At 36.7% G+C, this 23221-nt stretch overlaps 1 protein-coding gene across 3 annotated transcripts in view; it reads right to left on the bottom strand.

Moving 5' to 3' along the window:
* The window catches only part of LOC120525009 (erythroid membrane-associated protein-like), a 102202-nt gene that overhangs the window by 45815 nt on the left and 33166 nt on the right, over positions 1-23221 (bottom strand). For all 3 annotated transcript variants that reach the window (XM_039746941.1, XM_039746949.1, XM_039746934.1), the window contains exons 8-11: positions 15966-16007; positions 11190-11216; positions 9797-9832; positions 2001-2102 (exon numbers count right to left, since the gene is read on the bottom strand). In XM_039746941.1, coding sequence (XP_039602875.1) covers positions 2001-2102; positions 9797-9832; positions 11190-11216; positions 15966-16007 — 207 coding nt within the window. The remainder of the gene's footprint in view (positions 1-2000; positions 2103-9796; positions 9833-11189; positions 11217-15965; positions 16008-23221) is intronic.

Below are 23221 nucleotides of genomic sequence, written 5' to 3' on the forward strand. Positions count from 1 at the left end.
AAAAGGATGATCCAACAGTATGCAGTTTTTTGTTGCTAACACTACTTAACAAAATGAGATGACACATAGCTAACAATGACTGCTGGAAATTATGATAAGCTTTGAACTGCGGCCAAAAAGGTAAAAAAATATCAGCTTCTACTATAGTACAAAAATTCGTGCCTGACATTGTGTATCTGTGCTGTTCTCTTTTCTGCTAGAAGCATACCGTTCTGGGTTAATGCTATCAACACTTTTCCAGTTCTCACATTACTTTCTCACTAATAAGTCCTTGCTTAATCAAAAAGAGTGTGTAGGCTTCTGAAAGGAAAGTTTTATGCCTCAGGATGTTAGGGAAATAAGACATGTTTTAATGTCACTTTTAGCATTTTGTATTCCTCTCTAATCTTTGTTTTGGTTGACGTTTAAATTTGCTATTTGCTTGTCCATAACTATGCCTCTGTGGTATACATATTCTTATATCACACCCATAACATCACAGTGTCCTTTATGTAGTTTGTTGTGAGTTGTATTTTTCCATTCAATATTATTTTGTTATTTTACCACAAATCCTCCCAATATTTATGCTATTCAAAATAACACGTCAATAGTCGGTAGGCACTGAGGAAAAGTTTTTGTTTTCTGAGCAGAAATCAGAAACCATGAAATCAAGCAAAAGCCAAATAAAAAAAAAACAGAGACAGTAACTAAAAATGTAGTTGGCGCAAAGCAGGAGATACAGTATTCTTCTAAAAGAAAAGTTTGAAGTATGATGACATCACATATCTTTGTTGGGAACAGGATAAAACCCTGGATGAGGCACCAGCCCACTGCAGGGCCCACTTATGCAGTAGTAAACTGGAATAGACTAATATGTGTATCTTTTAAGGTTGTGAGAGTAAAACCAGAGTACCTAGAGAAATACCCATGGAGTCACAGGGAAAGTGTCTAAACTCTGCTCAGACAATGAATGGGTATGAAATTCAAACCAAGGATGTTGAATCCATGAGGAAACAGTGCTAAATACTCCACTGCCCTGCTGCACTATATTTAGAAATACCATAAAACAATTTTCTGCCATGCTATATTGGTATTGGTATTCCCTAAAAAGAAAATCTGCATAATAGCAGTACAAAGACAAAGTGACCTACCAACAGTTAATATGGCTTATGTTTGCAAACCTAAGGTGTTTATGCAAAGACTAAAAGCCTTGCACATGATTCATGTAGAGCTAACAAAAGGATACCTTGAATAAAACTCATTCTCTTCACCATGTCTGCATGTTGCAAATGTGGGGTTGTGTGTAGACACAAGTTTCTTTTTTTGAGGAACAGGGTATTCAAATTAACAAGAAGGCATACTTCTTCAAGGGGCATTGAGTCTGCTTGGCAGTTAATAAAAGCATGATAAGAAGAAAATCAAATGCTTCTCTTCATGAGCTGTGGATCCTATGTGATTAACCACTTTCTGGTTTGGAGTCTGATGCTCTTGTGCTATAGATAATGTCTATTAAAATATGAGCACCCAGAACATTTTTAGTGTACCAAGACTTCAGTTTCACTTTATTCCTTGTCACAAATTCAATAATTATCACGATAGGTAGCATCCCAAACTCCAAGTGAACAAAAGGTGTCTCAATATGACTAAAAATGTATCACAATTAATTTCTGCAAAACCATATTCTATTTATGGTTGTGACTTTTAAACATTAGGAGGTTGCATATTGTCTATAGTTTACAAAAATAAATGCAGGCTTTATTTACATGCTTCATTTGGAAAAGGTTTATAGACTCATTAAAACTGAAATAGAGCACAAAACTGAAACAAAGGTTTTAACTTTAAATAAATAAATACATGCCAAAAGACTTTTTCAAATCTTAGTGTGCTTAGTGTGGCAAAATGACCAGCATTATAAGATTTTATGTGCAAAACAAACACGAAAACAGATCCTCCTGATAAAGAAAGGTCTATGGAGAGTAGTAAAAAAGATTAGTAGTCAAGCAGTTCTTTAAAGTGCATACCTTTCTTGTAACTGAAGACCAGCAGGGCTCCCACTGAAAAAATGCAAACAACTTCTAACCACGCTGGCATTCTCTCCTTTAGGGGAAGGTGAGTTTTATCATCTGCAAGATAATATTCACTGTTATTTATAGTTGAAAAATATTATCTCCCATGAAAAGGGAGGGATTTCAGACCCTCAGACACCTTTTTTTTTAGTTTATTAATGATGTATGGTGTACTCTTCCACTGTACTGTAGAAGAAATTCCACTGTATTATAGAATAAATGCATGTAAAGATTTTGGAGGCTCTGGACCACAGGTGTTTTACTGCCTTTGGCTACTTATCTACATTTGTTTGCTTTATTTATTTATTAATTTGTGTCTTGGCAGTTGTGGTTCCCTACATCAACAATACAATTAACATCCAATATTGTAGGCAACATTGATAGTAGTATTAATAGACATCACAGAAACAAAAAAGAAAAAGAAATGTAATATCTATGGTTTCTCTTTTGGTCATTATTTTAACAGAATGAAACTTTGGTGTTTGTTCAGTTGCCTGTACACCTGAATTGTACATCTTTTACCGTATCATTTAGCATTGGTTAAGGATCCTTTCAATCCATCACATGCTCTAGGTTTCAGTCATTGTAGGTGGTTATCCAAGCAGCCAGAAACTGGTGTTAATTGTAGCACACCAAAATATGGCTCCCAAGCAGGACTATGACTCTACACTATAATGTCTCTCACATTGTTCAACTGGTGCTAACATCTCAAATAGCATTGTATATGAAAAATGTATAATATAAAGCATATAGTGCTAATTTTATGATTATATCTCAAGAGTTTAAGCTTTCCTTTATAAGCAGTATGAAATTGTTTTCAGTTTGCATCCACTAGCTACTAGACCTTACATCCTTTTACCCCTTAGAAAAGTCCTAGTCTTTCTTATGCCCTTCTGGTGAAAATGTAATAAACAGGCTGGCATCATTTGACAACCTATTTGAATACATTAAGTAGAATTGGTAATATTGGATTACCTTGTCCAGGGCTATTTCCTATCTTTCTCTGTAGGTTTTAGGCCTCCAGCCTACTGTGACACTCAATTTGAGTAAGTGGAATTTGGATATTATATTATAAATACCATAGGAGTAATTTCGTATTTGTCTTCAACCAAAGACGAGCTTTGAGCAGGCTCCTGTCGATCATGGAGAATCCACTGCATCCACTGAACAGTATCATCTCCAGACAGAGGAGCAGCTTCAGCGACAGACTGAGGAGATCGTTCCTCGACCACACTATGAGACTCTTCAATTCTACCCGGGGGGGTAAATGTTAATATTATACAAAGTTATTGTCTGTTATACCTGCATTTTTATCAATCTTTAATTTAATATTGTTTTTTATCAGTATGCTGCTGCTGGAGTATATGAATATCCCCTTGGGATTAATAAAGTATCTATCTATCTATCTATCTATCTATCTATCTATCTATCTATCTATCTATCTATCTATCTATCTATCTATCTATCTATCTATCTATCTATCTATCTATCTATCTATCTAATGGCAAACGTAAAGAAGATGCAGGAATTTCTGGTAATAACTGGCCACTTTTTGCATACTGAAACCTTTTTAACCAACAATCCTGTATACATTTTTCAAGAATTTGAGCTCATCCCAGATATTTTATCAAGTCTGCTGGAATCAATCCTGAATGGAGCACCAGGCCAACGTAGTATACAGTTAGACATGCCTTCATACACTCATTAAAACTGGGTCAGTTCAGAGTTACTAATCATCCTAATGTGCATGCCTTTGGGATGATTTTAATAAAACCTCAATGCCGACATTTGAGGTCTTCTGTTATTTATTGGTTTATTTGTTTTTTAAATGAGCTGGGACCTTATGTATAAATGGTGCGTATGCACAAAAATGTTGTGTACTCACATTTCCATGCTCAAATCGCGTTGTATAAAACCTAAACATGATGTAAAGCCATGCACATTTTCACGCCAGCTAAATACTTGGCATACGCAGGTTCTCCACTTGGTTTTTGTAAACTGGCAGCACCCAGCGTCAAAGCAGTGCTACTCTTCCTGTGTGGCTTCCCTTTCTTTTTTAGATCCACATCCCTGACGCGGCTTTATCAGATACACAGAAATTAACCGCATATTGTTTATTAGTTTAAGGCATCTGATTGTAATTAACCTGTAACAATATAACGGTCCACGGAATGGCCAAACTATTCCAAATACCATAGCTGCTATAGCACTGTTACTCTCACTGCACCTTCTTCTTCTTCTTCTTCTTTCAGATGCTCCTGTTAAGGGTGTCCACAGCAGATCATCTTTTTCCATATTACTCTCACTGCACCATTCAGAGTATTTATATCACTGTATCTGAGTGGGGAATCACAGCTCTAAAGCAGCTGATCAGAAAGAGAATGATCAGTATACAACATCAAGCACATGCTGCTTCAGCCATGCTGTCTATTGAACTGCTCTCATATGACAAACGCTTCAGAGCCTTTCCTGTAGGGACCTCACGGTTCAAAACAGTTTCATCCCAAGAACTATAAACGCACTCAATCAGTCCTTCAAGTGCTCCTTGTAGAACTGTTTGTGCTTATTAGTACAATTACTTCACTGTAAACTTACGATACAGTTATAATATCGCACAACCTGAGCCACTTTATAAAGCGCGTATTTACATATGATAACGATATCATTTTAAAGATGAAATGCAGCAAAATATGTTTATTACATTATACAGATAAAGTGTTAACATCATTTAAATAATATATATTGTTAATAATTAAACTTTTGAGGACACAGTGTCGCAGCGCTACCTAGTTCAGGGATTGTTCCTGCCTCACGCTGTATTCTTGCTGGAGCTGGCACGACACTGGATGGATAGGTAGATAGAATAATTAAACATGTACTACAAAGATATTTCATTGTTCGTTAAATGTTTTGAAGAAACGGCATTCTAAGCTTACAGATGGCTTAACATCTAGTACAGAGCTGATTGTGTGGCAAATGGTTATTTGGAGAAAGAAAAGGAAGGACAGGAATTGGAGGTTAGCACGTTTGAAAGAGACAGTACTGCTGCAATAAATTATTTCATCGAAGGTTGCACATGGCACAGCAAACAGGAGGCAGGAACAATCTCTGAACAGGGTGCAAGCTCGTCACTATTGCTGCGCCACCGTGTTCCCATGTTTAATAACGTGCTTTAACTTTTATCATCATGAAAATGATATCAAATATACATCTCAGTATTTTAATTATTCAGAGAGCTGTAATATCACGAATGTAAAGGATTCTGTGTCCTGCTGGAGGAAGAGAAAGCCCGTTTAAGAAGCATGTAGTGATTCATACACATAGAGCACATAGAAAAACAAATATAAAACAAAGCATTTAACGTGCTACTTTAGTTACGAAGAGATTTGAAAAACTAGTAAGTTAAACAATTTTAAGATGATGTTTATGATGTTCTACTTTAATGACAAAATAAACTACCTCCCTCTCTGTCCCTATTTTTTTTTTCTCTGTACCCTAATAAGCCTTCATATGTCACTCAGACAGTGAGCTACGACTCACTTTTTCACTGCAATATCTGACTTGTTTTTTATTTCGGGCACTGTGTGACTTTGTGAACTTGAGCTTTCGAGTTTCTCCGACACTCTATGTCACTCGATCAACTTCCTTTTGTTGAAAACCAACAAATAGTACATTTTTCCTTGCCTCCACATGGTATTCACTGAAATTCTTCTGTTTTCCCCCATGCTTTTGCCATTGCCTTTTCACAGAACACTGAGCTGAAGGGCTATTTCTATTGATTTGCATATTCAAAGGGGCGTAATTCTGGGAGGAGTTGGGGAGTGGCAGCAGGCATGTGCATGTGCATTACTTTTCACGCTGACTGGGATTTATGTAGCGGAAGAACGTGGAAGTTGCCGTTCGCACAGATTTATGCATCTGGATTTTATTGTGCGTATGAACATTCACAGTTTTGTCCGTACGCCATGTTTTAGTGTGAATTCTATGCACGCTGTTATGCTTGAGGCCCCTGGTGTTTATCACATTTTTCCTTTGCTGGTTTCACTAATTTCATTTATTAATGATTTACCAGGGATGTTCTGAATTCACTGTTATGTTAGAGGTGTACTGATTTTGTTGCACAAATGTTATTGATACAATTGCACAGATATTCATTTAGAAATTTGTGAACACACGGTTTTCTGTTAGACATAACAGCATCATTTTTATTCCTTAGGACGTCACTTCCGATTCCGGCCAGATGACATCACTTCCAGTTGCCGGCATATAAAGACTCCACCACCCAAAACCTGATCAGTTCAATCCTGGAACTCAGCCTGAAGACATCAACTTCTTATTTAAATAAATCCTTTTGCAGCCAGGGATAATATATGGGTGGCTGCCCCAAACCATTTTTCTGTGTTGAGACTTATTCTTTTACAGTTGCATAGCCGGCAGGATGGCCTCCTTGTGGAACCGGCAGCCAAACCAAACTAAAGTATCAACACACTCTCGTGCCAACCAACTAAAGACCTATCAGGTAGGAGAGTACTGTTCTCGTGTTGCTGAGCTGGGGTCTGATGGTATGTGTCTGGGAGATCTGGAGCATGTTCCAACCCAGTTCTCCCTAAAGAGAACCTGGGATTGTAGGCAGAGAACCTACAGATGAGGGCCTGGTTCAGAAGGGAACACAGTGGAGACCTATTATGGGCACCTGAGAATGAGGACCGACCTGAAAATCCCCTGCCGTCTGCAGTTTCAATTTGCAAAAAATGCAGTGGTTTTAGTAGATGGCTAGTGCACAACACATCCTATGCCACAAGGTCCCCACTTTGTCTTGAATAATAATCTTTTATATCGGGTGGCCAAAAACAAGGGAGAGGTGAGGTTCCTGCTCTTAGTCCCAATGACTTACTGGCGACAAGTCTGTGAAATTACTCATACCTCCTGGAAGCCAATTTGGGCCCCAAAAAAACTTTAGAGAAGATCAAGTTTCAATTTCTTTGGCCTGGGATTAATGAGGAGGTCCGCCGCTTCTGCATGTCCTGTCCGGTGTGTCAATTATGGCAGATTCCTAGGAGGGATCAGGCTCCTTTAGTCCCTTTACCCCTGATTAATGTCCCCTTTGAACGTATCAGGGTCAACCTGGTGGGACCCTAGAGCCCTCGGCTAGGGGTCATAAATACTGGCTGTCCCTGACCCAGTTGTCGCACTGCAGCTTTGATTCCATTCCCTGTCAACATCCTTCAAGCATGAGCAGTGAAAGGACAATTCTTTGAAACATGCTAGAAATATGTTTGTCTTCATACATATACAACCTGTCAGTTGATGGTCCCTTTGCCTTGCTTTGTCCTTGAAAATGATCTGTTGTATTGGCTGACAGATTACCCATGCTCACCTGTTGGGAGCACACTTAAACACAAAAAATATATTAGAGTGGTTCACTGCACGTTTGTTTTGGCCAGGTGTGCATGAGGAGGTTCCCGCTGTTGCAGATCAAGTTCCGAGTCCTGGTGGATTATGCCACATGGTTCCCACAGACTATACCCCTAAGGGTGTCTGATTCTAAAATGATCACCCTGGAACTATTGGGGGTCTGTCTGTGCATCGACATCCCTAAGGAAGTTCTAACAGACCAGCAATCACCCAGGAACTTGTAGGGGTCTTTTTGCAAGTCAGCATCTCTAAAGAAGTTCTGATGGATGAAGGGATGCCCTTCACGTCATATACCTTCAAGGAAGTTGCCAAACTGCTATGGACAAAAACACCTCAAGACATCCATCTACCATCCCCAAACATATGGCCTGGTTGAGTGTTTTAAATAGACACTGAAACAGATGCTGAGGAAGGTAATCCAAGCAGAACAAGAAAGACTGGGACCAACTACTTCCCCTCATCTTATTTGCCTTTTTTCCCTTTTTATCTGTTATACGGCCGGCAGCCAAGCCCCTTCCACATGAAACATATCAGATTACATCAGTGGCCTGTACAAACAGTTCACACAGCTCCACCCCTAGGTAAAGGAATACCTCAAAAGTGCACAGTAAGTGCAGGCCCAACTCTACAACCATGAATCCCACCTCTACAAGTTCAGTTTGGGTTACAGTCCTAATCCCTATATCCCTCTTCAACCTCTTGGATTTATGAAGTCCGAGAGTGCAAGGGGCTCGTGGACAATCTAGTCTTCTAGCCTAACTGACATCCCAGGGAGTGCATGTATCATGCCAACCTCCTAAAGCTATGGATTGATTGTGATCCATGCAACACAGCTGCCACTCCCGCACTATCACTGTTAGTAGACACCAGCCAGCTAAACTTTGGGGACACTCTCAGCCCACAGCAGAGTTGGGAACTGTCATTGACTCCTTCACCAGAGTCATGGACCCCAGGCCAGGCTGTACAGAGCTGATTGCCCATGAGATCATGATAGAGCCAGGGTTGGTAAATCACAAAAGGACATATTCTTCTCAAAGGTGAAGAGGGCAGAGGCTGAGTTGGAAATACATCATGGTATTCATGGTAAATGAGGTCAGTCACAGCACATGGTCCAGCCTGATCATATTGGTCCCAAAGCCAGATGGAAGTTGGCTATTTTGTAATAACTTCCTCTGGTTCAACCAAGTCTCCTGCTTCAATGCCTATCCCATGTGGAAGGTTGACAGCCTCCTGGATAACACTGGTACCTGTCTACCCTTGAAACGATGAAGAGCTATTGGCAAAGGAAAATACTATATTCAGCACCCCAGCAGGCACTGACAGTATTGTGTTTTACCCTTTGGGCTACACAGGGCTCCCGTGACTTTCCAATGTCTGGTGGATGGACTGCTACGGCCCAGTAAGACTGATAGTGCTGCATATTTGGATGACATGATTATTCCAGCACATGGTGGGCAGAACACTTACAACATGTTTCTTATGTCCACAGAACCAGCCACAACACAAGCCTCTGGATCAACCCCAAAATATCTACTTTGATTTGATCGAAGCTAAGTATTTAGGCTACGTGGTGGGTGGTGGACTATCAAACCTTAGTGCTCCAAAGTTGCCACCATACAGGACTAGCCCCAGTCACAAGTTAAGACACAGGCGTTCCTCGGAATAGCAGGCCACTACCAGCAGTTTGTTCCCCTCTTCTCAGGGAAGGCCACACCTCTCACACACTTGACAAAGAAGGCACCCAACAAGGTGAAATGGACAACATTTCAGAATCATAATAATTAATTTGAAACAAAATAACATTATAAAAACAGAACGAATAATAATGAGATCTCCAGGATGGGATGAACAAAATCCCCAAAAACCTTGCTTGAATATTACAACTAGAACTAAAAACAATTTTTAAAACATTCATTAATTTTCTGGCACATATCGCTACTGAAATAGACAATGACTCACTTTAAACCTTTAATGGAATAAGTGAGTTGACTTATTTTCTAGATACATTGAATTTATTAATATATTGATTGCTGGGCCTGTTACAGTGGACTGAGCCATTGATTACATTTTTTGCAGTGTGCACAAATTATCAAGATACTGGGTTGCACTGTATGGCACTAAGCATGGTACTTAAACCATTTTGTTCTTCAGTGTTAAGAAAACACATATGTAAATGATTATAATGTTGCTCTGTGCCTGTAAGTTGCTTGGAGCTGACGATCATTATAGGATGGCGGTATATTAAAAACAATCTGTGTTTTCATTTTGTTTCATTTTATCGTCCCTCTTATAGATGTTTGCTTAAGTTAAAGTAGCTGATGGTGATGCATACATACCTTTTTTCAAAGCTGTATTTTCTTCTTCTAATTTATCTAAAAGTGAAAATATGTAGTAATTAAAAAAAATATTTCAACTTCTGTGGTATTCTGTTACACTGACTGTTTTTGACAGCTCTCCTCTTTGCTGCAAGTTGCAAGTTTCAGTTTCTCTCTAAGCATAGCACAGTACATTGTACTGGTCATTGGTTGCCCATGGTCCTGAAAATACACCAGAATAGGACCCTTAATGTCCTAAAAGAAGGTCATTATGATTTTCTTGGCAGAGAGCTGTTGTATGAATTTCTTCTTTAATGGAGAAGATGGGTGTTTCCACTATATACTTAGTCTCTGGCTTTCCAGATCACTGTGATGGACTCATGTCTCATATCTGGTTACAATCTACTGCAAAACACACAGATCTTCTTGATAACATTTCAATAACTGGGTGGAAATCTACACATGCTGTAGTTTGTGCAGATAAGAAAGCTGTTTGGGTACCTATCTTGCATAACATTTATGGTACCTGAAGTCATTATGTACTATGTATGGCATGTGCAGATCCATAGCTGATACCCAAATGTGCAGAAATAGTGGAAAACGTAATCCACCATTTGTCTCTGATGAAGGCATGCACTATGAAGATGTGGGCTTCTATGCACGATGTTGATGGTCAACAAGATTGAGATTCATGAATTTCACTTATTCTTCCTGCTTTAAATCTTTCTACCCATTCATATACTTTTCTTTTAGTCATGCTGTTTTCACTTTCATACTAAGCCAATATTGTTTGGTGAATTTCATCCAGTTTAAAACCTTCTGCCCAAAGAAACCACACTACAGATTGTTGTTCAACAATGGTGCAATCCTGCAGCAGAGCATGCATGTTCATTTGACCTTGGCTTCTTCTGGAATAATAGCCAAGCACTGTGCTCTGTGTGATCAAACTACCCATAAGCAATTGCAAAAATGTTGTAGTGTCAGCTTCTACCCATTGCAGTTACCATATAATTTTCAAATCACTTCTACTTTATAATTTAGCTTCATAATATAACAAATACATAATACTTGATAATATTTCAGAATAATAGCAATTCATTTAAAACTTAAAAAGCCACATATGAAACAAATACAGTAAATAAAAAAATACAAAACTGAAAAAACAACATTATATATTTATTTATTTATTTTTGGGAAGAACACAAACCCTAAAAACTTGATGGAATATTACAACTACAACTACAAAAGTTGTTATTCATTTTCCGGACTGTCGGTTGGTTATTCATGTAATGCTTAATTTAGAAGAAATACAAAACACTTAACATGCTACTTCTGCCCTGTACTGTCTGTAAACATAACAAACACACAATTAAAAAAGTGTAATGAATACAAGGTATGAAAATAAAATGCTTACCAAATGCATTGCGTAGTTTTACATTTTCTGCAAAAGAAATACAGGAAGGTAAATGTTAGAAGTGAAAAAAGAACTCAAAGTGGTTTTGAGAAGAACTATTTTTGGTAACTATTTATATGTCTGCAATAATGATATAAAATTCATAAAAGGCAGTATTTTCGTCTTCCATTTCACTGCGACTGAAGCAAAAACTCAAATGGAATAAATCAAACACATCATGTAAATGCATTTGAGACTTGGAAATTGAGAAATCCCAGGATCAAGGATTTGGGATTATGGCCTGCTTTTTTAAAATAAGTGAAATTACAAGTATACAAGTTTAAAAACACATAAAGGAAACAGAATGGAGAAATATTTTATTTTTGAATGGAGTTCATGGGAATAACGTTAACTTGCAACTTTTAATCACCTCACTAATTTGAACAATATCAGCAAGATAAAAAGCAGAAAAACTATGGAAATTATTATTATTATTATTATTATTATTATTATTATTATTATTATCGAGCTTGATTGAGTAATAAATGATAATTTAATAACTTTACCAAAACTAGACTTATGAGACTAAAAGTTTAGAGAAGTAATCTCACTCATAAAGAACTGGAAAAAGTTTGAACAAATTTTAAAAGTTGAAAATGCAGTCGTTATGGGCGTGTTAAGTTTATTAATGACGAAAAGTAAACTAGGTTGCTAGTAATAAACATAATCAATTCAGAAAGTAGTTTTTTGCAGAAATGCCTCCAAATAAGGTCAGAATAATACTACAGAACTAGAGTTATATATAGCTGCAAATATATTTGATATTAATTTGTAGCAGTGACAGAAACCTGGCTAAATCCTTGCCCTGGGGATTACTATTATTTAGGAAAAAGCAAGAAGAATCTAAAAGGAGAGAAGTGGTCTTTTACATAAGAGTGAAAATGAATATAAGTTTCTTTCAGTCTCATCTTAGTTATGATATTTGGCTCCAAATAAAAAGCTGCAAGGACTGTAGTATGCTATAGCCCTCCTAATGTGGATAGTGCTGTCAATACAAAAATACTTCTGTATCATGGAACAGTTAATAGATGTAATCAATAATTATTTTAACCAGATGTGTTTAAACACCAGAGAGAAGAAGCATTTCTACAATTAATACTCTGTAATAATGAAAATGGATTTTGGTGTACAGAGGTTACTGGTTCATAAGCGTTGGTGCACAAAACAAAGTTTCAGTTTGTACACAGCCTGGTGAAATTGTCACTAAAATTAATTTTGTGATTTCACAATTGTAAAATGCGAAACTCATTAACAATTGTTTTGGAGGAGGTTTTAAGGTTTTTGGGGGATACAAAACAAGAAATATTGTTCTAAAAAGACTTGTTCACACTTCCATATTTTTCTGCATAATTGCATATCTATAAAATTAATTCCATTCATGCCTCTCTTTCACATCACCAAGGAGGTGCAGTAAGTTTAAAAAAATGTGACGTACTGGAAAGTCTTTTACACAAAGAGACACTATCATACACATTACAGTGTTTTCTCAACGGGAGAACTTAGTATATCAAAAGCCGCTTTTAGCCCTTTAAAATCTCCCGTTATCTAGCAACCACCCTTTTTTATTTGTTAATTCATGAGGAAAGAAATTTGCAAGGTGCATGCACATTTCTGTCTCTGAGGCATCTTTAGGATTGTGATTGACAAGGTTATCATCATAATTGGCAAATTGGGCACCACAGGATGTTGATTGTGGGAAACACTTTCAGACAGGAAATAAAGATCTTTCATCTTGTGTAAATGGTTTGTATTTTGCAGTAAGAAAAATGCCATTTTCTTTGTAAATTCTTTTTTGAAGCCAAACACTAAATATTGATGCAAATTATATTTTGTTCAAATTGCTTTCCTGATTACTAACCATGATGGTCTACAGAGGAATATAAGAAGTTTCATGTTGCTGTATCAGAGATAAAACTGGGTGATGCAAGGCATATTAAGTAATGCATATTTTAAGTGGATGGGGCAAAGTATAAAACATACAAATCAAAACAAAATTCTAAGTGTGGACATGGTTGTGTTATTGCTGTGAAGAGAAAGGCTTCAAAAATGTTATATATCAGGATATGTAGATTCCTCGTGTCCTACAGATATGGGATACACTTGGTTGCTCTGTAGTGTGGCAATTAGACCTGCTCACTGTTTTCCAGATGCAGCCTCTTTAACGCAATATGGAGTTGAAATACAATGTCCCTTCAATAGTTTTTACAATATAAGCTAACATTTTATTTACCTTTTAATTGCTTCTGCACGTTGCTTATACAATCAGAGTGTTTCAGCAACATAAACTCCAAAATCCATTTGGAGAGGTTGCTTCATGTGTCTTCCACCTTCTATTTATAATTTACATTCCTTTTGCCTACATGGGGGCCTTTGAACTTTTTTTGCATTAAGCTTCATTTTACAATTGTCCGTGTGCTTTTTGCTTTCTTCTTCGTTCTGCTGTCCTTTCAATTTTAGTATTACCTACTATTATTTTAGCATAAAATGCTATACAGTTTGTCCTATTAGTTAAGGTATAAAACTTAAGTTTGTCAGCTCAGATTTCAACTCTGACTCACCCTCAACAAGTCAACAAGTTATTTAACACACTTTTTACTCTGTACTTGTAAAGAGTCTTGGGTTGGTTAGTATTGTCACAGATGCCCAAGGACGTTGCCCCACCGGGACGCCGGAAGAAGAAGGGGACCGGAAATTGGACAGTACTTTCCCCAGAGCACAGGAAAGCAGCCTCCCTGGACTGCATGGAGGTCACGGAGCTGGGAAGCTGAACTCTGTGGGAGGATGGGGCAACCACCAGGGGGCGCCCGGACATTTTTAGTACCCTGGAATGTAGCACTTCCGCCACGCCAGGAAATGCTGCCAGAAGAAATCCCAGGGGCACCTTGAGTGCTTCCGGCTGCTCACCTGACACTTCTGCCACACCAGGAAGTGTAGTTGGACAGAGCACCTGGAGCCCTTCCAGGTAGTTAAAAAAGGGGTTACCTCCCTCCAGCAGACGAGCCCGAGTTGGGAGGAAGGAGACAGAGCTTGTGAGGAGGGGGACGAAGAAAGAGAGAGAGAGACAGAGAAAGAGACGAGACTGTTGGTAATAAGGCATTGTGGTACTGTTGAATAATAAAAGTGTGTGTTGTGGACATTCTGGTGTCTGTCTGTCTGTGTCCGGGGGCTGAGCTTCCACAGTATCATAGAAAGGTATTATAAATACTAAAGTATAGTTGTTTTTGTTGCTTTCATTTATAACTTTCCTTTAAGATCTTTTTTCAGATTGATATCTACTACTGAGTAAAAACGTGCATTTACCTGTATTCTAATTTGTATTTTCTTCATCCCTATTTTTTAAAGCTAAAAACTATTTAGTGCAATAATTAAAAAATATATTTCAAGACCACTGATATTGTGTTTAATCTACTCAGACCAAAGACTACTACTTTCTTTTAACAATCACTGAATAGAAAAGAAAAATGGAAGCACATACCATACAGTTCTTTTTGTTCTCTATAATTTGTAAATGTAACCCAAACAGATATAGTTAGGTTTCACATAATTCATAGACATATGTCAATGATATTGTGATTTTAGCAAAATGAAGCAAAAACACAGGAGTCAAGGAAATGAAATTTGGAAGGAATAACATTTACATTTTTTTAGTATGAATGAATGTCACAAGTACTTCAAAATAAGGGTCAATCAAGTTGTTTCCTTTGAGCACCTTTTCCATGGTAAGTCAGCCACTATTTTGTAGAACTAAAGTAAAGCAAGGCTTTTAACATGTTACAGACCAGGAAATGAAGGGCCTTCTTAAAGGACAATACTTCATTTGCCTTTCTAATCATTTCTTCACATTGCTGAGACAATCAGAAATGTATTCAACATAAACATTATTTCCAGGGTTTGCTTCCTTCAAGACATTGTGTCCCATCTTATTTGTAGAATTAATATTCCTTTTGTGTACATTTAGATCTATGCAATTTTCTACATTAAGTTTTATTTTCTAAGACTTTGTCCAGTTCTTAGGATTATCCAGCTCTTTTTGAATTATTTTTTCTTGCCTCCTCAGTTTATGCTAATTCTTCAGTTTTAGTATCATTCAGTATTATTTTACTTTATAATGCTTTGCAGTGTGTCCGATTACTTAATGCTATAAGGCTTAAGCTTAACATTTAGACTTCTGCATTTGCTTGTGTTGTAAATGATCTGTACCAAAGATCCAAGTGTTTCAAAGCATCTTATGAGTAGTTGCCCTGAACCATTTTACACCCATCTTAAAACTCTAAAGTTCACACTATCAAAGCTTCCATTCCAACTTGTTTTCTATCTTGCACTTATTGTTACTGAAATAGTACACAATGGCTCACTTTGACCTTGTACTGGAATAAGCTGGTTTGCACAATTTCTGGATACATACGATGCATGAACACATTTATTGATGGGTCTGTTATAGTGGGCTGAGCCATTGATTATATTTTTTGCATAAATTATCAAGGCATTGGACTGCACTGCATGACACTAAGCAAATCATTTAAGCCATACTGTATGTCCTCCAATGTTAAGAAAATATATATGAAAATGTTTATATTGTTGCTCTATACCTACTTGTACGTTTCTTGGAGTTAATGACCATTATATAATGGTAAAAATAAAATCTGTTTTTTTTCCTTTCTCCTTTTTAACTTTTTCCCTCTGTTTGATGTTTGCTTAGATTCAAGCAGCTGATGGTAATGGAATTTGCATACATACCTTTCTTCAAAACTTCATTTTCTTCTTCTAAATTCACTGAAACTGAAAATACGTAGTAATTAACAAAAATACTTCAAGGTATGTAATATTCTGTTTCACTGTGCAGAAGACAGAGGCTATTAATTACTCACAAATAACTGTCACACTGAATGGAGAAAATATGGGAAAAACTTTTTGTCCTATACACGGATGGGAGCATGCATTGTCATGGAGAAGTAGGACTGTTCTTCTTCTTTTGCTGCAAATTGCTGGTTTCAGTTTTTCTGTAAGCAAAGCACAGTATTTTGCAGAGACTGATTGTCCATGTTCCTGAAAATATACCAGAATAGGACCTTCATATCTCAAAAAAGGTCATGATTTTCTTTTGGAGGGCTGTCATTTGAATTTGTTCTTTACTGGATAAGATAGGTGTTTCTGTTGTATGGTTTCTGGCTGACAGTGATGGATTCATGTCTCATCTACAGTGACAATCTGTTCTAAAACACCCATATCTTCTTCATAACATTTCAGTAATTGTGTTGCAGTTTTCAAGCTGATGCTTGTGCAGATCACTAGCTGTTTAGGTACTCATCTTGTACAAACTTTATGATACCCCAAGTCATCATACACTATGGCAAGTACGGATCCATAGCTGATATCAAAATGTACAGCAACAGCAGACAACATCATCCATTGTTCTTCTCTGATGAATGCACTTGCCATATCAACATGGGCTTGTGTATGTGTTAATGGTTGACCAAATCAAGATTCATCAGTTACTGTACACCTGTTATTCCTGCTTTGAATCTTTCTACCCATGCATAAACTTTCATGCTGTTTTCACTATTGTGCTGATCCAAAATCTTTTGTTGAATTTCAGCAGGTTTAACTTCCTCTGGCCAAAGAAGTCTCAATACAGCTCGATGCTCAGCAAGGGTGCAATCCTTAACCTAGACTAATGGCAGAGCACTGCACTGTGCATCATCAAAATACCCATAAGCCATCACAAATGTGTTGTATTGCTTCTGTCCACAGCTGTTACCACATAATTTTCAAACCATTTTTACTTTTTGAATTACCCTCATAATATAATATACATACAATACTGGATAATATTTCAGAATAATAGCAATTCATTTGATGCCTCCTAATATGATAAAAATAAAACTGTTAAGCTGGAGTTATATATAGCTGCAAATACATATGATGTTATACTGTATTGTAGCAGTGGCCGAAACCTGGCAAAATCCTTGACCTGGAGATTAGTATAATTTATACAAAAGCAAGCACAATCTAAAAGGAGGAGGAGAGGTAATTTAAATAGGAGAGAATTTGAATACACGTTTCTTTCCGCCTCAACTTAGTTAAGATATTTGGATCCAAATAAAATACCTGCAAGGGCAGAGGTATGCTATAGTCTTGTCAAAGCAGATAATATTTTCAATACAAAAATAGTTCTGCATACAAAAGGAATTAATAGATGTGATCAATAATCATTGTAACAAAATGTGTTAAAACACCAAACGGGGTTAAACTTTTCTACATCTAATAATTAAGATGGAATGTTGTGGACAAAGGTAATTATGAGTAGTAATGTGCAAAATAGGAAAAATTCAGTTTGCTCATAGTTCAGCGATACTGACACTAAAAATAATTTTGCTGATGATTTCACAATTATGAAATGCAAAACTCATTAAAAATTGCTTTTGAGGAGGTTTAAAGGTTTTAGGGAATACAAGAAATATTTCTCTCTCTAAAGACTTGTTCGCATTTCCATAGTTATCAGTGTTTTTTTCTACATTTGCCTAATGAAAATAATCACCTGCATACTAGGGCTGTGTGATGTCTTAAAATTTAGAATCATTTCAAAACATTGACACAGATGTAGAGATGCTTGTGGATTACAAATAATTATTAGCTGCTCTACATGTTTTTACCATGATTCAAAGATGATTCATTCCAAGTTCATTTAAAATTGCCACAAATTATGATGCCATATTGCTTCAAAACACAAAAGCATTTTCTTCTACATAAGGAGACTACAACAATGTGAACAAGGTATTCAGTTAGAATGATAGCATTGCATCATCATACCAACTTAATCCGGTTCAGTGGCAAGGAGTTTGGATTCTACTGTTGCAGCACTGTATGCAAAATAAAAAACATCTGAAGGATTGATGTCATCCCATCACAGGGCCATTTTACATGCTCAGAGGGACAATTGTGAACTGCCAATTAACCTAACCTGAACTAGGGCAGGGTGATAAAACGGTAAATATAATTATTGTGAAATAACTTTTCCTTGATAGAAATATAAGACATGCCAAAAGTCATGGTATAACACAGTAGTTCTCAAACTGTGGAGCGGGCCCCCCTAGGAGGTCACGAAGTAACAAAAAGGGGGGCACGAAGATGTGAAAAAAAGAAAACAAGAATCAAAAATATGAAAAATACATCTATTGAAACCAAAACAAATTAACTTAAACTACATTCTGATACTAGAAAAATAAATAGACAGTTAGATAAATGTCAATAAAAGTTAAGTGTGTATAATAAAATATGCATCTATGATATATCATTAATTAAAAAAGAACTAATTGGTATTAGTGGGCTCCTTTAAAAAAAAAACGTTAGGGGGGGCGCGATTAAAACAGTTATGAAAACTCGGGTCGCAAATACTTGAAGGTTGAGAAATGCTGGATAACACATGATAGAATTAGTACACATTCCATCCATGTTTTGTCAGACAACACTAAAAGCCAATGATAATGAGAGCAGCTCAGGTAGTTCTTCATCCATTGCTATTAGTGTTGCTAGCTATGAGAGACATCTCCAAGCTGAAATTTATAAAAAAAAAAAAAAAAAATTACTTAAGATCTGCAATGAGTACTTTGCATTTAAGAAACGTTGCCATACTTTCCATAGACCACCAACTGATGAACAAAATCGACATCAATAATGTCATCAACTATTTCCCAACATAAAAGCAAGAAAAGTAGTATTGTAGATTTACTGTTTGAATAATTAAAATTATTGTCATTTTCATTTTTTGTATAATATGTATTATGTTTTATTTTTTAAGGGGAGTGGTAGCAAACTCAAAAACCACCCCAGAAGAAAAAAATCCTAGCTATGCCACTTTAAATACAGATGTATAATGTTCTACAGTACATTTGTCATGTTCAGCTTCTGACAGAAAATAAATAATATTTAAAGCAAAATTAACCTCATGATATCTTCATATCTCACTAGTAAAAAGGAACCTTTAAACTTGGCAAAAATAGTGATTTGATTTATATTTTGATATGTTTCAATATCGACTGAAAAATTGTGATAACATTTTTTTCCTTATCGCTGAGCCCTAACCTGAACATCACATGAAATAAATAAACAATTGACATAGATACTGATTAGGCTGGGAATTAAGGTTCACGAAGTAACAGTGCTGACCAGTTCACCTATATTACGTACATCCCCATTTGGAAACAATAGGTATGAATTTTTTTAAATAGTGGCAATTAAGAAAAAAAAAATGACAGCCAACCTAATGATAATGAATGCTAAAGGAAAACCAACCACATTTGTCACTCATTCATCTATATACTTATTGAAAAGCTATGCCTTAAAGATCAAAATGGTATGAGTAAGGAAACCAAGTCAAATATATTTCATTTGCCAAAATAAATGAGTAACTTCTACTATAAGTTCCTGGGTAAAGTACTAAATGTGTAAACAGGGAAGTAGTAGTATATAATATTTAGTTGAAATAGGAGCTCCGGTAACTGTTACAGAAATTAGAATAAAATCTGCAGCAACAACACCCATGGATTGAGTAGCAAGGCTTTAGAGCATTCATTAATGCTTTTCAAAGGGAATTGAGCCTTTAATATTCACAAAGAAAGCCGTTTATATATATATATATATATATATATATATATATATATATATATACAGGGAGTGCAGAATTATTAGGCAAGTTGTATTTTTGAGGATTAATTTTAATATGGAACAAACACAGTGCTATCAGTCAATCCAAAATGTTAATAAACCTGAAACCTGAATGTTTCACAACGGAAATGTGAGTGTGAACATCATCAGGGGAATACATATGTGCACAATTATTAGGCAACTATTAGTGTGCAGATTTATTATGCAACTAAAGGAAAAATGAAAATTTTCCCATCTCACTTGTTTATTTTCATCTGTTATAGTGAGAATAATAAACAAACACCTCAAAATTTACAAATAAACATCTCTGACATTTCAAAAAAATAAATCAATCAATCAATGACCAATATAGCCACCCTTCTTTCCAATAACAGTCATAAGCCTTTCCATTCATGGAGTCTGTCAGTTTCTTGATCTGTTGACGATCAGCTTTTGTGGAGCAGTGACTACAGCCTCCCAGACACTCTTCAGAGAGGTGTATTGTTTTTCTCCCCGTAAATCTAGCGTTTAAGAAGTGCCCACAAGTTCTCGATAGGGTTTAGGTCAGATGAGGAAGGGGCCATGTCATTATTCCTTCATCTTTAAGGCCTTTACTGGCTGGCCACGCAGTGAGAACTTGATGCAAGTGATGGAGCATTGGCCTGCATAAAAATCATGGTCTTTTCCTGTATCACTGTTTGAAGAAAGTGTCTTGAAAAACTGGCAGTAGGTTTGGGAGTTGATTTTGAGTTCATCTTCAATGCAAAAGGTCCAACTAGCTCATCTTTAAAAATACCAGCTCATACCAGTACCCCACCTCCACGTTGGAGTGGAGCTCTGTGCCCATTACTGATCCACAGGTCCATCCATCTGGTCCATCAAGAGTCACTCTCATCTCATCGGTCCATAAAACCTTTGAAAAAATCTGTCTTCAGATATTTCTTGGCCCAGTTTTGACGTTTCAACTTATGTTTCTTGTTCAGTGGTGGTTGGGTTTCAGCCCTCCTTACCTTGGCCATGTCTTTGAGCACTGAACACCTTGTACTTCTGGGCACTCCAGGTAGGTTGCAGCTCTGGAATATGAAAGTACTGGAGGATAATGGGTTCCTGGTAGCTTCACGTTTGATTCTTCTCAAATCTTTGGCAGCTAATTTGCGTCTTTTGTTCTCAACACGTTTCTTGCGACCCTGTTGACTATTTGCAACAAAATGTTTGATGGTTCTGTGATCACACACCAATATCTTAGCAATTTCAAAAGTGCTGCATCCCTCTGAAAGACTTTTTACAATTTTGACTTTTCAGAGTCAGTTAAATCTCTTTTTGGCCCATTTTGCCTGAGGAAAACTAGCTGCCTAATAATTCTGCACACCTTGATATAGGGTGTTGATCTCCTTAGGCCACACCCTCCCTCATTACACAAATACACATCACCTGACGTGCTTAAATCCAATAAGCATTCAAGTTAATACAGCTTGGAGTTGGAATATACGCATTAAAAATGATGATATGGTCAAAATACTCACTTGCCTAATAATTGTGCACACAGTGTATATATATATATATATATATATATATATATATATATATATATATATATATGGCCTTGGAGAATCCACAATCTAAGAAGGCATCATGAAAATGTTTTATTATTGGTTGCTTGTATGTTTTACAATATGTTAAAAGACTAAAAGACCACATGTACATATGGTAAGTTTTATTTCTTTTCAGCTGTTTTCAGATGTAATATTTCAGGTCTGCAAGGATGTACTGTATTTTGGAAAAACAATTTACCAGATTTTGATAGCCACTCTTAAATTTGCAATCTTGCCTACTTCAGATTTATCCAAACCATGCATAAAATGCTGTTTTTAATTTAAGTATGACAGAACTTGGAAGCTATAGATAAGGTAGTAATGTGGGCCCGTTGTTTAATGCAACACAAAGAAATCCAAAACAACTGGTTTGCCTAAAAATCCTAGGGGAAGATGTTCCATTGATGGGTGCCAAACCTATTAAATACCTGGGAAAATGGTGTGATGCATCTCAGTACAATAAGACAAGCACTGAACAAATCAAGGTTCAAATTGAGCAAAATCTGAAACTGAATGGCTCATCAGACTTATCAGGGAAATACAGGGTTTGGATTTATCAGTTAGCTCCTCTGCCAAGAATACTGTGATTGTTGATGGTTTATGACATTCTGATCTCAATCTCATAGAGAGCATGGAGAGGACTGTAAACAAGCATCGGTCACCAGACTGAGTAAGTTTTTTGTGTGTAAATTGAGTGATTCATGGTTTGTCAATTGTTTTGAATTATTCATTTTGTACTAAGAGTATTCATGTTTGTTTTACAATAGATTTTTTCTTTAATACACAGTTAACCGTATTGCGTGTTCTTTTATCTCTAAGTGGTATTTTTTATTTAATTAGTTAATTAATTGATTAATTCTTGATGGGTTAAGGTAATAAATAACATCTGAGCAGGAGGATGGAAAAGGAGACCAGACAATGAGGCTGACGGATTGAGAAGTATAGAGAATTTGGAGTGCTGCTGGAGTGCTTGAGTTTTTATACTGTTTTAGTTTTCAACTTAATGTTTTAGCTATTAAGATTTTATACCTTAACTCATACTGAAACTAGATACTTTTGTGTGACCTAAATTGAGTTTTTATTGAGAAAAGGACTCTGGTTGACAAGGTGACCTACAATGGGTTGGACCCTGGTTTACCAAGAATTCAGGAGGCTTGGACATTTTCTTGTGCTATGCCTAGGCACTAGGTGGTGGAGCGGACTGAAGTGGAACCTGGCTGGAGAAGAATTTCAGTGAAACCTGCCTGGCAGCTTCTAATTTAAGTGACGTGCCTCATGAAGTAGGAACCTGACCACAGATAGTGGTGGAAGGTTCCTTGGGTATGGTGGGCTCTTTCAAGTTCCTCAAGGAGATGGTTTTTCTCTTCACAGATTGGTGAACCTGATGCCAGTGTGGAAGAAGCAGAAGTAACTGTAGCAGTTTCAGCCTCAAAGAGTGTTGGACATTTTTGCCAGTCTTTGTTTTTTTTAATATTTTTTTCCCCCAAGATTGCACATGGGAATCCATAGTGTGTGGAACCTGAAAAAGAATCTGGTTAGAAGCAAATAAGAAAATATTTTGATGTAGTGGAGTCCTAGTGCTCATTGTATTATCACTAGGTGGCGTAGTTGGCCTAGCTGACACACATGTTTTGGATCACACATCTGTGTAATTGACTATAGATCCTTCCCAGCTTTATGCAGATTGAACTTTACAGTCACTCCAACCACTTAAAGCTCTTAATTAAATCAGTTGTTGAAGAGTATAAGATCACTAAA

This window comes from Polypterus senegalus, chromosome 1, assembly GCF_016835505.1.
Source record: "Polypterus senegalus isolate Bchr_013 chromosome 1, ASM1683550v1, whole genome shotgun sequence".
Taxonomy (NCBI): Eukaryota; Metazoa; Chordata; class Cladistia; order Polypteriformes; family Polypteridae; genus Polypterus; species Polypterus senegalus.